This window comes from Scyliorhinus torazame, chromosome 14, assembly GCF_047496885.1.
Source record: "Scyliorhinus torazame isolate Kashiwa2021f chromosome 14, sScyTor2.1, whole genome shotgun sequence".
NCBI lineage: Eukaryota > Metazoa > Chordata > Chondrichthyes > Carcharhiniformes > Scyliorhinidae > Scyliorhinus > Scyliorhinus torazame.
Window position 1 is genome coordinate 142,796,980 of NC_092720.1, and position 12,426 is coordinate 142,809,405.

Below are 12,426 nucleotides of genomic sequence, written 5' to 3' on the forward strand. Positions count from 1 at the left end.
TCCCACTCTGTGCAGAACACCTGCTCCTCTACATCTCAGACCCACAGAACAGCCTGAAACAACCATGCAACCTCTGCGAGAGTTCGGAGCCTTCTCGGGCTAGAAACTCAACCTGGGCAAGAGCGAGGTATTCCCGGTGAACCTGAATGGGGGAGGGACAGGCCTGGAGGGACTACCATTCAAACTAGCCCAAACAGATTCCGCTACCTGGGGATCCAAACAGCCCGTGACTAGTCACAGATCCACAAGTGGGACCTGACCAGCCTGGTAGAGGAAGTAAAAAAGGAACTACAGAGGTGGGATGCACTCCTGCATTCCCTGGCGGAGAGAGTGCAGACGAGCCAAATGAACGTACTGCCAAGGTTCCTCTTCCTGTTGAGATCCATACCGATCTTCATTCCCAAGGCCTATTTCCACAAAGTAGACAAAATGATTATGGTGTTTGTATGTGTAAGTGTGTAGGTGTGTGTGGGAGGGTGGGCGGGGGGGGGGGGGGGTGGCGGGGGGAGGAAGAACAAGAGGATCCCCAAGTCGACACTGCAAAGGAGGAAAAACATGGGCGGTCTAGCCTTGCCAAATCTACAGTACTACTGCTGGGCGGCCACAGCTGAGAGCGTGAGGGGACGGGTACGAGAGCCAACATGAAATGGATAAGGCTGGAGAAGAACTCCTGCAAGGGAACAACTCTCTGAGCACTCGCCACGGCAGTGCTCCCATCTCTCCATCGAAGTACACATCCAGCCCAGTAGTGGTTGCCGCATTGAAGACGGGGAATCAAATGAGGCAACATTTTGGTGTAACCAAGATGTTCTCCATGGCCCCCATCTGCAGTAACCACAAATTCCCACCTGCCATGCTTGTCACCACCTTTAAAAAATGGAGACAGGATGGGGGGAGCTAGCGGTTAGCAACCTTTACCTAGGGGACGGACTCGCAACCTTAGACAAGCTGATGGGGGACTTGGATCTGATGATGGGACAGGAGCTCAGGCACCTCCAAATTAAACACTTTTTTCACAAGGAGATGACAAAATACCCCAAGGCCCGGAGAGACACCCTACGAGAGGAACTAATCAACATGGACAGTAAGGGGGGTGGGGGGGGATCTGTGGGGACATATATGGATAGTTGCTGGACAGGACAAGACTACCACTGGATGAAGCTAGATGGAAATGGGAGGATGAATTGGGGACAAAAGTGGGTTGGGGACTCTGGAGCAAAGCACTGAGCAGGGCCAACTCCACTGACTCCTGAGCTAGGCTAAGCCTCATACAGTTTAAAGTGGTGCATCGAGCCCACCTGACTAGAATTCAAATGAGCTGGTTCTTCCCAGAGGTGAAGGATAAATGTGAACAGTGCCAGGGAGGCCTGGCCAACCACACCCACATGTTCTGGGCTTGTGCCAGACGTGTCAGGTTCTGGACAGCCTTCTTCGAGGTGATGTCCATGGTTATCGTGGTGAGGGTGGAGCAATGCCCGAGAGTGGCAGTCTTCCAGGTATCAGACCAGCCAGATCTTCATAGGGGAAGAGGGCCGACAGCTGGCTTGTACATCCCTAATCGCACGCCGGAGAATCCTGCTCGGCTGGCGATCAGCAGCACTCCCCACAGTTGTTAGCTGACCTCTCAGAATTTCTCCACCTGGAGAAGATCAAGATCGAAGGTCGGACTCCACAAAGTATGGGGGCTATTCATAAGCCTGTTCCAAGACCTGTTTGATGCCAACAGCGATGAGGAAAACAGGGGGAAGGGAACCCAAGGAAAGTACTAAACAAAACATGGGGGGGGCAAGGGGAGGAAGGGAAGGGCCACGCAGCCCTACGCCAATACTAAAGAGCACGAGGAGAGCGGCGGGGACTCAGTGAAAGAGCACGAGGAGAGTGGCGGGGTCTCAGTGAAAGAACGTGAGGAAAGCGGTGGGGACACAGTGAAAGAGCGCGAGGAGAGCTGCAGGGACACTGTGAAATAGCATGAGGAGAGCGGCGGGGACATAGAACATAGAACATAGAACATAGAACAATACAGCGCAGTACAGGCCCTTCGGCCCACGATGTTGCACCGAAACAAAAGCCATCTAACCTACACTATACCATTATCATCCATATGTTTATCCAATAAACTTTTAAATGCCCTTAATGTTGGCGTGTTCACTACTGTAGCAGGTAGGGCATTCCACGGCCTCACTACTCTTTGCGTAAAGAACCTACCCCTGACCTCTGTCCTATATCTATTACCCCTCAGTTTAAGGCTATGTCCCCTCGTGCTAGCCATTTCCATCCGCGGGAGAAGGCTCTCACTGTCCACCCTATCTAACCCTCTGATCATTTTGTATGCCTCTATCAAGTCTCCTCTTAACCTTCTTCTCTCTAACGAAAACAACCTCAAGTCCATCAGCCTTTCCTCATAAGATTTTCCCTCCATTCCAGGCAACATCCTGGTAAATCTCCTCTGCACCCGTTCCAAAGCCTCCACGTCCTTCCTATAATGCGGTGACCAGAACTGTACGCAGTACCAGAGTTCTGTACAGCTGCAACATGACCTCCTGACTCCGGAACTCAATCCCTCTACCAATAAAGGCCAACACTCCATAGGCCTTCTTCACCACCCTATCAACCTGGGTGGCAACTTTCAGGGATCTATGTACATGGACACCTAGATCCCTCTGCTCATCCACACTTTCAAGAACTTTTCCATTAGCCACATATTCCACATTCCTGTTTCCAAAGTGAATCACCTCACACTTCTCTTCATTAAACTCCATTTGCCACCTCTCAGCCCAGCACTGCAGCTTATCTATATCCCTCTGTAACCTGCTACTTCCTTCCTCACTATCGACAACACCACCGACTTTAGTATCGTCTGCAAATTTACTCACCCACCCTTCTGCGCCTTCCTCTAGGTCATTGATAAAAATGACAAACAGCAACGGCCCCAGAACAGATCCTTGTGGTACTCCACTTGTGACAGAACTCCATTCTGAACATTTCCCATCAACCACCACCCTCTGTCTTCTTTCAGCTAGCCAATTTCTGATCCACATCTCTAAATCACCCTCAATCCCCAGCCTCCGTATTTTCTGCAATAGCCTACCGTGGGGAACCTTATCAAACGCTTTGCTGAAATCCATATACACCACATCAACTGCTCTACCCTCGTCTACCTGTTCAGTCACCTTCTCAAAGAACTCGATAAGGTTTGTGAGGCATGACCTACCCTTCACAAAGCCATGCTGACTATCCCTGATCATATTATTCCTATCTAGATGATTATAAATCTTGTCTCTTATAATGCCCTCCAAGACTTTACCCACTACAGACGTGAGGCTCACCGGTCTATAGTTGCCGGGGTTGTCTCTGCTCCCCTTTTTGAACAAAGGGACCACATTTGCTATCCTCCAGTCCTCTGGCACTATTCCTGTATCCAATGATGACATAAAAATCAACGCCAATGGTCCAGCAATCTCTTCCCTGGCCTCCCAGAGAATCCTAGGATAAATCCCATCAGGCCCCGGGGACTTATCTATTTTCAGCCTGTGAAACAGCCTGGGACACAGTGAAAGAGCGCGAGGAGAGCGGCGAGGACACAGTGAAAGAGCGCGAGGAGAGCGGCAGGGACACAGTGAAAGAGCGCGAGGAGAGCGGCGAGGACTCAGTGAAAGAGCGTGAGGAGAGCGGCGGGGACACAGTGAAAGAGCGCGAGGAGAGCGGCAAGGACACAGTGAAAGAGCATGAGGAGAGTGGCGAGGACTCAGTGAAAGAGCGTGAGGAGAGCGGTGGGGACTCAGTGAAAGAGCGCGAGGAGAGCGGCGGGGACACAGTGAAAGAGCGCGAGGAGAGCGGCGGGGACACAGTGAAAGAGCGTGAGGAGAGTGGCGGGGACACAGTGAAAGAGCGTGAGGAGAGCGGCGGGGACACAGTGAAAGAGCGTGAGGAGAGTGGCGGGGACACAGTGAAAGAGCGCGAGGAGAGCGGCGGGGACACAGTGAAAGAGCGTGAGGAGAGTGGCGGGGACACAGTGAAAGAGCGCGAGGAGAGCGGCGGGGACACAGTGAAAGAGCGCGAGGAGAGCGGCAGGGACACAGTGAAAGAGCACGAGGAGAGCAGCGGGGACACAGTGAAAGAGCGCGAGGAGAGCGGCGAGGACAAAGTGAAAGAGCGTGAGGAGAGTGGCGGGGACACAGTGAAAGAGCGCGAGGAGAGCAGCAGGGGCACTGCGAAGGAGCGCGAGAAGAGCGGCGGGGACACAGTGAAAGAGCGCGAGGAGAGTGGCGGGGACACAGTGAAAGAGCACGAGGAGAGCGGCAGGGACAGAGAGAAAGTGCGCGAGGAGAGCGGCGGGGACACAGTGAAAGAGCGCGAGGAGAGCGGCGGGGACACAGTGAAAGAGTGTGAGGACAGCGGCGGGGACACAGTGAAAGAGCATGAGGAGAGCGGCGGGGACACAGTGAAAGAGCGCAAGTAGAGCGGCGGGGACACAGTGAAAGAGTGCGAGGAGAGTAGCGGGGACACAGTGAAAGAGTGTGAGGAGAGCGGCGGGGTACAGTGAAAGAGCGTGAGGAGAGTGGCGGGGACACAGTGAAAGAGCGCGAGGAGAGCGGCGCGGACTCAGTGAAAGAGCGTGAGGAGAGCGGCGGGGACACAGTGAAAGAGCGCGAGGAGAGCGGCGGGGACACAGGATAAACGAGCGCGAGGAGAGCAGTGGGGACACAGGATAAACGAGCGCGAGGAGAGCAGTGATGACACAGGATATAAGAGCGCGAGGAGAGCGGCGCGGACTCAGTGAATGAGTGTGCGGAGAGCGGCGGGGACACAGTGAAAGAGCGTGAGGAGAGCGGCGGGGACACAGTGAAAGAGCGCGAGGAGAGCAGCGGGGACACAGGATAAACGAGCGCGAGGAGAGCAGTGATTACACAGGATAAACGAGCGCGAGGAGAGCAGCGAGGACACAGTGAAAGAGCACAAGGAGAGCGGCGAGGACACAGTGAAAGAGCACAAAGAGAGCGGCGGGGACACAGGATAAAAGAGCGTGAGGAGAGCGGCGGGGACACAGTATATAAGAGCATGAGGAGAGCGGCGGGGACACAGTGAAAGAGCGTGAGGAGAGTGGCGGGGACACGGTGAAAGAGCGCGAGGAGGGCGGCGGGGACACAGTGAACGAGTGTGAGGAGAGCGGCAGGGACACAGGATAAAAGAGCGCGAGGAGAGCGGCGGGGGCTCAGTGAAAGAACACGAGGAGAGCGGCGGTAACAACAGTGAAAGAGCGCGAGGAGAGCAGTGGGGACACAGGATAAAAGAGCGTGAGGAGAGCGGCAGGGACACAGGATAAAAGAGCGTGAGGAGAGCAGCGGGGACACAGGATAAAAGAGCGCGAGGAGAGCGGCGAGGACACAGGATAAAAGAGTGCGAGGAGAGCTGCGGGGGCAAAAGTGAAAGAGCGCAAGGAGAGCGGCGGGGACACAGGGCAAAAGAGCGCGAGGAGAGCGGCGGGGACACAGTGAAAGAGCACGAGGAGAGTGGCGGGGACACAGTGAAACTCAATGCGGGAGATCAGGGACGCAGCCGATGCGCCTGTCTCCTTCATGTGCGCGAAGTGTGTCCAGCTGCAGCTCCTGTTAGACCGCATGACGGCTCTGGAGCTGCGGATGGACTCACTTTGGAGCATCCACGATGCTGAGGGGGTCGTGGATAGCACCTTCAGTGAGTTGGTCACACCGCAGATTAGGATTGGTGAGGGAGACAGGGAATGGGTGACCAAAAGGCAGAGAAAGAGCAGGAAGGAAGTGCAGGTACCCCTGCGGTCATCTCCCTCCAAAACAGGTATACCGTTTTGGATACTGTTGGGGGAGATGACTCACCACGGGAAGACAGTATTAGCCAGGCTCATGGCACCATGGCTGACTCTGCTGCACAGAAGGGCGGGATAAAGACTGGCAGGGCTATAGTCATAGGGGATTCAATTGTAAGGGGAGTAGACAGGCGTTTCTGTGGTCGAAAACGAGACTCCCGAATGGTGTGCTGCCTCCCGGGTGCACGGGTCAGGGATGTCTCAGATCGGCTGAAGGACATACTGAAGGGGGAGTGTGAACAGCCAGTTGTCGTGGTGCATATAGGCACCAACGATATAGGTAAAAAACTGGATGGAAATAAAATTAAAATGAAAATTGCTTATTGTCACAAGTAGGCTTCAAATGAAGTTACTGTGAAAAGCCCCTAGTCGCCACATTCCGGCGCCTGTTCGGGGAGGCTGGTACAGGAATTGAACCGTGCTGCTGGCCTGCCTTGGTCTGCTTTAAAAGCCAGCTATTTAGCCCAGTGTGCTAAACCAGCAAAATTCGGCAGGAACTAGGGAACGTGGATAGGGAGCAGCTGTTTAAGGGTAAATCCACATTTGAAATGTGGGAGTCTTTTAAGGAAAGGTTGATTAGAGCGCAGGACAGACATGTCCCTGTGAAAATGAGGGATAGAAATGGCAAGATTAGGGAACCATGGATGACGGATGGAATTGTGAGACTAGCTAAAATGAAAAAGGAAGCATACATAAGATCTATGCGACTTAAAACTGATGAAGCTTTGAAGGAATATCAGGAAAGTAGGACAAATCTCAAACGCGCAATAAAGAGGGCTAAAAGTGGTCATGAAATATCTTTGGCTAACAGGGTTAAGGAAAATCCCAAAGCCTTTTATTCATATACAAGGAGCAAGAGGGGAACTAGAGAAAGGATTGGCCCACTCAAAGACAAAAGAGGGAATTTATTGGTGGAGTCAGAGGAAATGGGTGAGATTCTTAATGAGTACTTTGCATCGGTATTCACCAAGGAGAGGGACATGACGGATGTTGAGGCTAGGGATGGATGTTTAAATACTCTAAGTCAAGTCGGCATAAGGAGGGGGAAGGTTTTGGGTATTCTTAAAGGCATTAAGGTGGACAAGTCCCCAGGTTCGGATGGGATCTATCCCAGGTTACTGAGGGAAGCGAGGGACGAAATAGCTGGGGCCTTAACAGATATTTTTGCAGCATCCTTGAGCATGGGTCAGGTCCTGGAGAACTGGAGAATTGCTAATGTTGTACCTTTGTTTGAGAAGGGTAGCAGGGATAATCCAGGGAATTACAGACCTTGACGTCAGTAGTAGGCAAACTGTTGGAGAAGATACTGAGGGATAGGATCTATTCACATTTGGAAGAAAATAGACTTATCAGTGATAGGCAGCATGGTTTTGTGCAGGGAAGGTCATGTCTTACAAACCTAATAGAATTCTTTGAGGAAGTGACAAAGTTAATTGATGAGGGAAGGGCTGTAGATGTCATATACATGGACTTCAGTAAGGCGTTTGATAAAGTTTCCCATGGCAGGTTGATGGAAAAAGTGAAGTCGTATGGGGCTCAGGGTGTACTAGCTAGATGGATAAAGAACTGGCTGGGCAACAGGAGACAGAGAGTAGCGGTGGAAGGGAGGGTCTCAAAATGGAGAATTTACAAATTCATAGAATTTACAATGCAGAAGGGGGCCATTCGGCCCATCGAGTCTGCACCGGCTCTTTGAAAGAGCACCCTAACCCATGCCACACCTCCACCCTATCGCCATAACCCAGTAACCCGACCTAACACTAAGGGAAATTTTGGACACTAAGGGCAATTTTAGCATGACCAATCCACCTAACATGCACATCTTTGGACTGTGGGAGTAAACCGGAGCACTCGGAGGAAACCCACGCACACACGGGGAGAATGTGCAGACTTCGCATAGACAGTGAACCGAGCCGGGAATCGAACCTGGGACCCTGGAGCTGTGAAGCAATTGTGCTAACCACCATGCTACTGTGCTGGTCCTAAGAGAAAGGTGACTAGTGGTGTTCCACAGGGATCTGTGCTCTGACCACTGTTGTTTGTGATATACATAAATGATCTGGACGAAGGTATAGGTGGTCTGATTAGCAAGTTTGCAGATGATACTAAGATTGGTGCAGATAGCGAGGGGGACTGTCAGAGAATTCGGCAAAATATAGATAGATTGGAGAGTTGGCAGAGAAATGGCAGAAAGTGTTCAATCCAGGCAAATGTGAGGTGATGCATTTTGGAAGATCTAATTCAAGAGCGGACTATACGGTCAATGGAAGAGTCCTGGGTAAAATTGATGTACAGAGAGATCTGGGAGTTCAGGTCCATTGTACCCTGAAGGTGGCAACGCAGGTCGATAGAGTGGTCAAGAAGGCATACAACATGCTTGCCTTCATCGGACAGGGTATTGAGTTGGCAGGTCTTTACAGCTGTATAGAACTTTGGTGAGGCCACATTTGGAATACTGCGTGCAGTCCTGATCGCCACATTACCAGAAGGATGTGGATGCTTTAGAGAGGGTGCAGAGGAGGTTCACCAGGATGTGGCCTGGTATGGAGGACGCTAGCTATGAAGAGAGGTTGAGTAGATTAGGATTATTTTCGTTGGAAAGACGGAGGTTGAGGGGGGACCTGATTGAGGTCTACAAAATTATGAGAGGTATGGACAGGGTGGATAGCAACAAGCTTTTTCCAAGAGTGAGGGTGTCAATTACAAGGGGTCACGATTTCAAGGTGAGGGGGGGAAAGTTTAAGGGAGATGTGCGTGGAAAGTTTTTTACGCAGAGGGTGGTGGGTGCCTGGAACACTTTGCCAGCGGAGGTGGTAGAGACGGGCATGATAGCATCATTTAAGATGCATCTAGACAGATATATGAACGGGCGTGGCACAGAGGGAAGTAGATCCTTGGAAAATAGGCGACAGGTTTAGATAAAGGATCTGGATCGGCGCAGGCTGGGAGGCCTGTTCCTGTGCTGTAATTTTCTTTGTTCTTTGTTTAATAATAAAAAATAAAAGTCCCAGCAGAAAGAAATACGTGGCACCAAGGGCAGGCGACAACACTAAAGGGGGAACTAAACTACCAATGAAGGAAGGGGAGGGGGAACCACCTGTAAAAAGCATTGTAAATAAGACACAAACTAGTTTGTAAATATCAGATATACATTTGGTGTTACTCTGTAAAAACTGGAAATACTAATAAAAATATATTTTTTTAAAACGTAGAATGAAAATATATCTGTCTTTATCCTATTCCTTTAGATTAATGGCGACCATCTCATTAAAGTCACGTGCCAACAGAACACTTACAATAGGAAGTGGTTGAGCCCTTTGATACGTTTTTAAAATTTTGCTCTTCTCCCTTAATCTCTTTTATTAGTCTTGTACATTCATCATTAACCAAACTAGTCCCCTTCAGAAGATTTGTAACCATTGACATGTAGGGTTATCAAATTGTCTATGTTACCTTAAGACAATTTGCTTTTCATCTCTCTGATTCTTAACACCTGATGCTATTAATACTTGTCTAACACTGCGGGGAGGATCATGTTTTATTAAAGCAATGCAAAAATAAATCAATAAATATATATCTCTGATTCCAATCTCAGTTTACTGATCTTTGTTAAAAATTCCTCACAGAAAAGAATGCCAAAGGAGAAGAGGTGGAAGAATTCTTGATTGAAAGGCCTTCTATATATAAAGATGAAGGTAATGAAATTGGCTATATTCAGTTCAAGCAGTTTCATGCTGATTGTTATGATCACCTCCTGTTTCAGTGGTGTTAACTGGTGAAAACATTCAGCCTGAAGCTCACCACTTCTCTGTCCTTTGAGTTTCAATGTTGTTTATTCCAATCTTGATTGGAAAAATCTGGTGGGTGTAAATCTTTTACAAAGATCACATCCTCTTTCTCTTAGAATCATAGAATCACTACAGTGTAGAAGGAGGCCATTCGGCCCATCAAGCCTGCACTGACCCTCTGAAAGCACACCCTACCTAGGCCCACGCCCCCACGCTATCCCCGTAACCCAATAACCTTACCTAACCTTTTGAGTTACTCCTCTCAGAGTTTTATTTTGTTTTCTGGAAGGGCAGCGCACATCATCATAGAATCCCTAAGAAGGAGACCATTTGGTCTATCGAGTCTGCACTGACCTTTTGAAAGAGAATCCTACCCAGGACCATTCCCCCACCCTATCCCCATAACCCGACCCAGCCTTTGGATACTAAGGGGCAATCTTAGCATGGCAAATCCACCTAATCCGCACATCTTTAGACTGTGGGAGGAAACCGGAGCACCCGGAGGAACCCCAGGCAGACACGGGGAGAATGTGCAAACTCCACAAAGACAGTCACCCAAGGTCAGAATTGAACCCGGATCCCTGGGGCTGTGAGGCAGCAGTGCTAATCACTGTGCCACCGTGCTGCATTTACATTGTGTAAGTGATGAACTGTCTATTATTGTAATCACATCATTCCGTGCTGCCAAACAATTTTGACAGTAACTTATTTTGCACAATGCTCCTCCGAGCACACTATTCAGACCCATATAGCAGGGCAAATATGGATGTCAGTGGATGAACTAAAGATTAAAACTGAATCCTGGATAGCTGCAATCCATACACAAAGTAAAGGAAATGAGACCTGGTAGAAAAAAATCAGCAAGGAAAACAAAACAAAATATGGCCAACGGTCAATCAATAATTGATTAACTTAATATCATGTCCAGAAGGCTGTGTGGTATCCACTGGAAAGGTGAGGTGTAAGTTTATATTGGTTCCAGTCATTCACACCACCTCCAGACCTCCTGTCCCATTAGCACTCCCTTTGACCTTGCACCATCATCCCGTCTGCCGTTTAATCGCTCCCATCTTCCACCCTATCACGGACCTTCCCTTACGTTCTTTAAACACGTCTCTCCCCTTCACTTGCTTGAAGCTTATTGCTGTTCTAACGATTCCCAGTTCTGGTGAAAGGCCATTGACCTGTAACATTAACTCTGTTTCTATCTCCACAGATGCTGCCAGACCTGTGAATATTTGCAGCATTTTATGGGGGGGCGGCGGCGCGCGGGGGGGGGGGGGGGGGGTGGCGGCGGCGGCGGGGTTTACGATTTCCAGCACCTGCAGTCTTTTGTTTTATATTGAACGTTATATTCAGTGATTCACTCATCAACTTGGTCATCTCTGAATGTGTGGTGGATTCAAGGAAGGATTGCCTCTCAGCCAAAGAAGAGATCATGTGGAGAGTAACCCACGGAGGAACTGAACTATAATTAGGAACATAGACCAGCTCAGGAAGGTATTTAGGCCACTTTTGTTTGCTCTCTGGAGGCCAGTGCACAATTGGTCATGCAGAGGGCGGCTGAATCGTTCATGGATGGTCGGGTGTGGTCTGGCTCTTGAACAATGACATACAACTTTCACAGCTCCTGTACGATCTTACTCTCCAACGTGAGCTCTTGGTCACTTGGCATACAACATAGGACACCAAAATGGATGAACCAATCGCATACTAAAATTCTGCCTATGGTTGAGGATTTTGGTCATAGGTAGGAATATGACCTTGGTAAATTTGGTGAAGATATTGGTGAGTATGAGACTGTGCTCAGTCACGTCAGTCAGTCAGTAGTAACTCGAGGTGAGGAATGTAAAATTCATTCTGAGGCCATCCAAAGACCTACTGGCAAGCAGGGGACCATGCTGGGGTGGAACAATTTCTCTCATTGACAAAATACACCTCTCACAATTCTGATGGTCATCCTCAATATTGGCAGTTATCCTGTCCAGTCACACCACAGCACTGTTTGGTCAGCACAGTTGTCATTTCTGATGCTTGGGCCCCTGCCTGACCATGAACTGTTGTTAACACTTGACACCTGAGACTGTCAGAAGGACAAGTTGCTTCATCTCTCTTTGTTTCAATGAAGCAGCAGATAGAGAACTCCATCTTCCTTCCTCTGAAAAGTGTCCGTGGCTGTATAGTCTCCCTGTTCAGATGGCGCCGGGTTGGTGGGTGTTCTGCTTTCTAGTAGCGGTGAGGTTGACTGATGTCTGCATTGATCAGCTGAAGCTGCCCCAATCCTCCTTTGAATTGGATGGTAAAGGTAATACAGTACATAACACAACTCCTCTGGAGTCAGCTTGGATCTCACAGACAAGCATCTCGGCGACACTCAGCTGAATCGTAGCCTGGATGTCTTGGGGTATCAGGGTTTGACCTGAAGCACAGGCAAAATATCAGGCACAGACTCCTCGAACCAAGAAATGGTGGGTTCACTCCCATGATCAGTATTTCGACTGAGAGCATCAGCATTCGTATTACTTTTGTCAGATCTGTACCTGGTCTGGGATCAGAACTGGGCGAGTTAAGTGGCTTATCAGATTTCTGTTGCTCCAAGTTTGGCAGAAGTTTTGAAGCAGCTGAGTGGGTTCTTGTGTGTAAACATTTCAAACTCTGCACCAATAAGAATGTATTTTGTTATGATATGGCAGGTGGTAAGTGGCAGGCTGCCTAAATCCCAAAGACAACTTGAACAAACTATCTCGACTATTTGAAATTTGTATTTTATGAGAAGGTATCTGAAGTCAAGGGAAA

The 12,426-nt window shown here is 49.5% G+C and overlaps 1 protein-coding gene across 8 annotated transcripts in view; it reads left to right on the forward strand.

The window, feature by feature from the left end:
* The window catches only part of LOC140390078 (kyphoscoliosis peptidase-like), a 930,728-nt gene that overhangs the window by 731,351 nt on the left and 186,951 nt on the right, over positions 1 to 12,426 (forward strand). For all 8 annotated transcript variants that reach the window (XM_072474955.1, XM_072474961.1, XM_072474960.1 and 5 more), the window contains one exon: positions 9,469 to 9,537. In XM_072474955.1, coding sequence (XP_072331056.1) covers positions 9,469 to 9,537 — 69 coding nt within the window. The remainder of the gene's footprint in view (positions 1 to 9,468; positions 9,538 to 12,426) is intronic.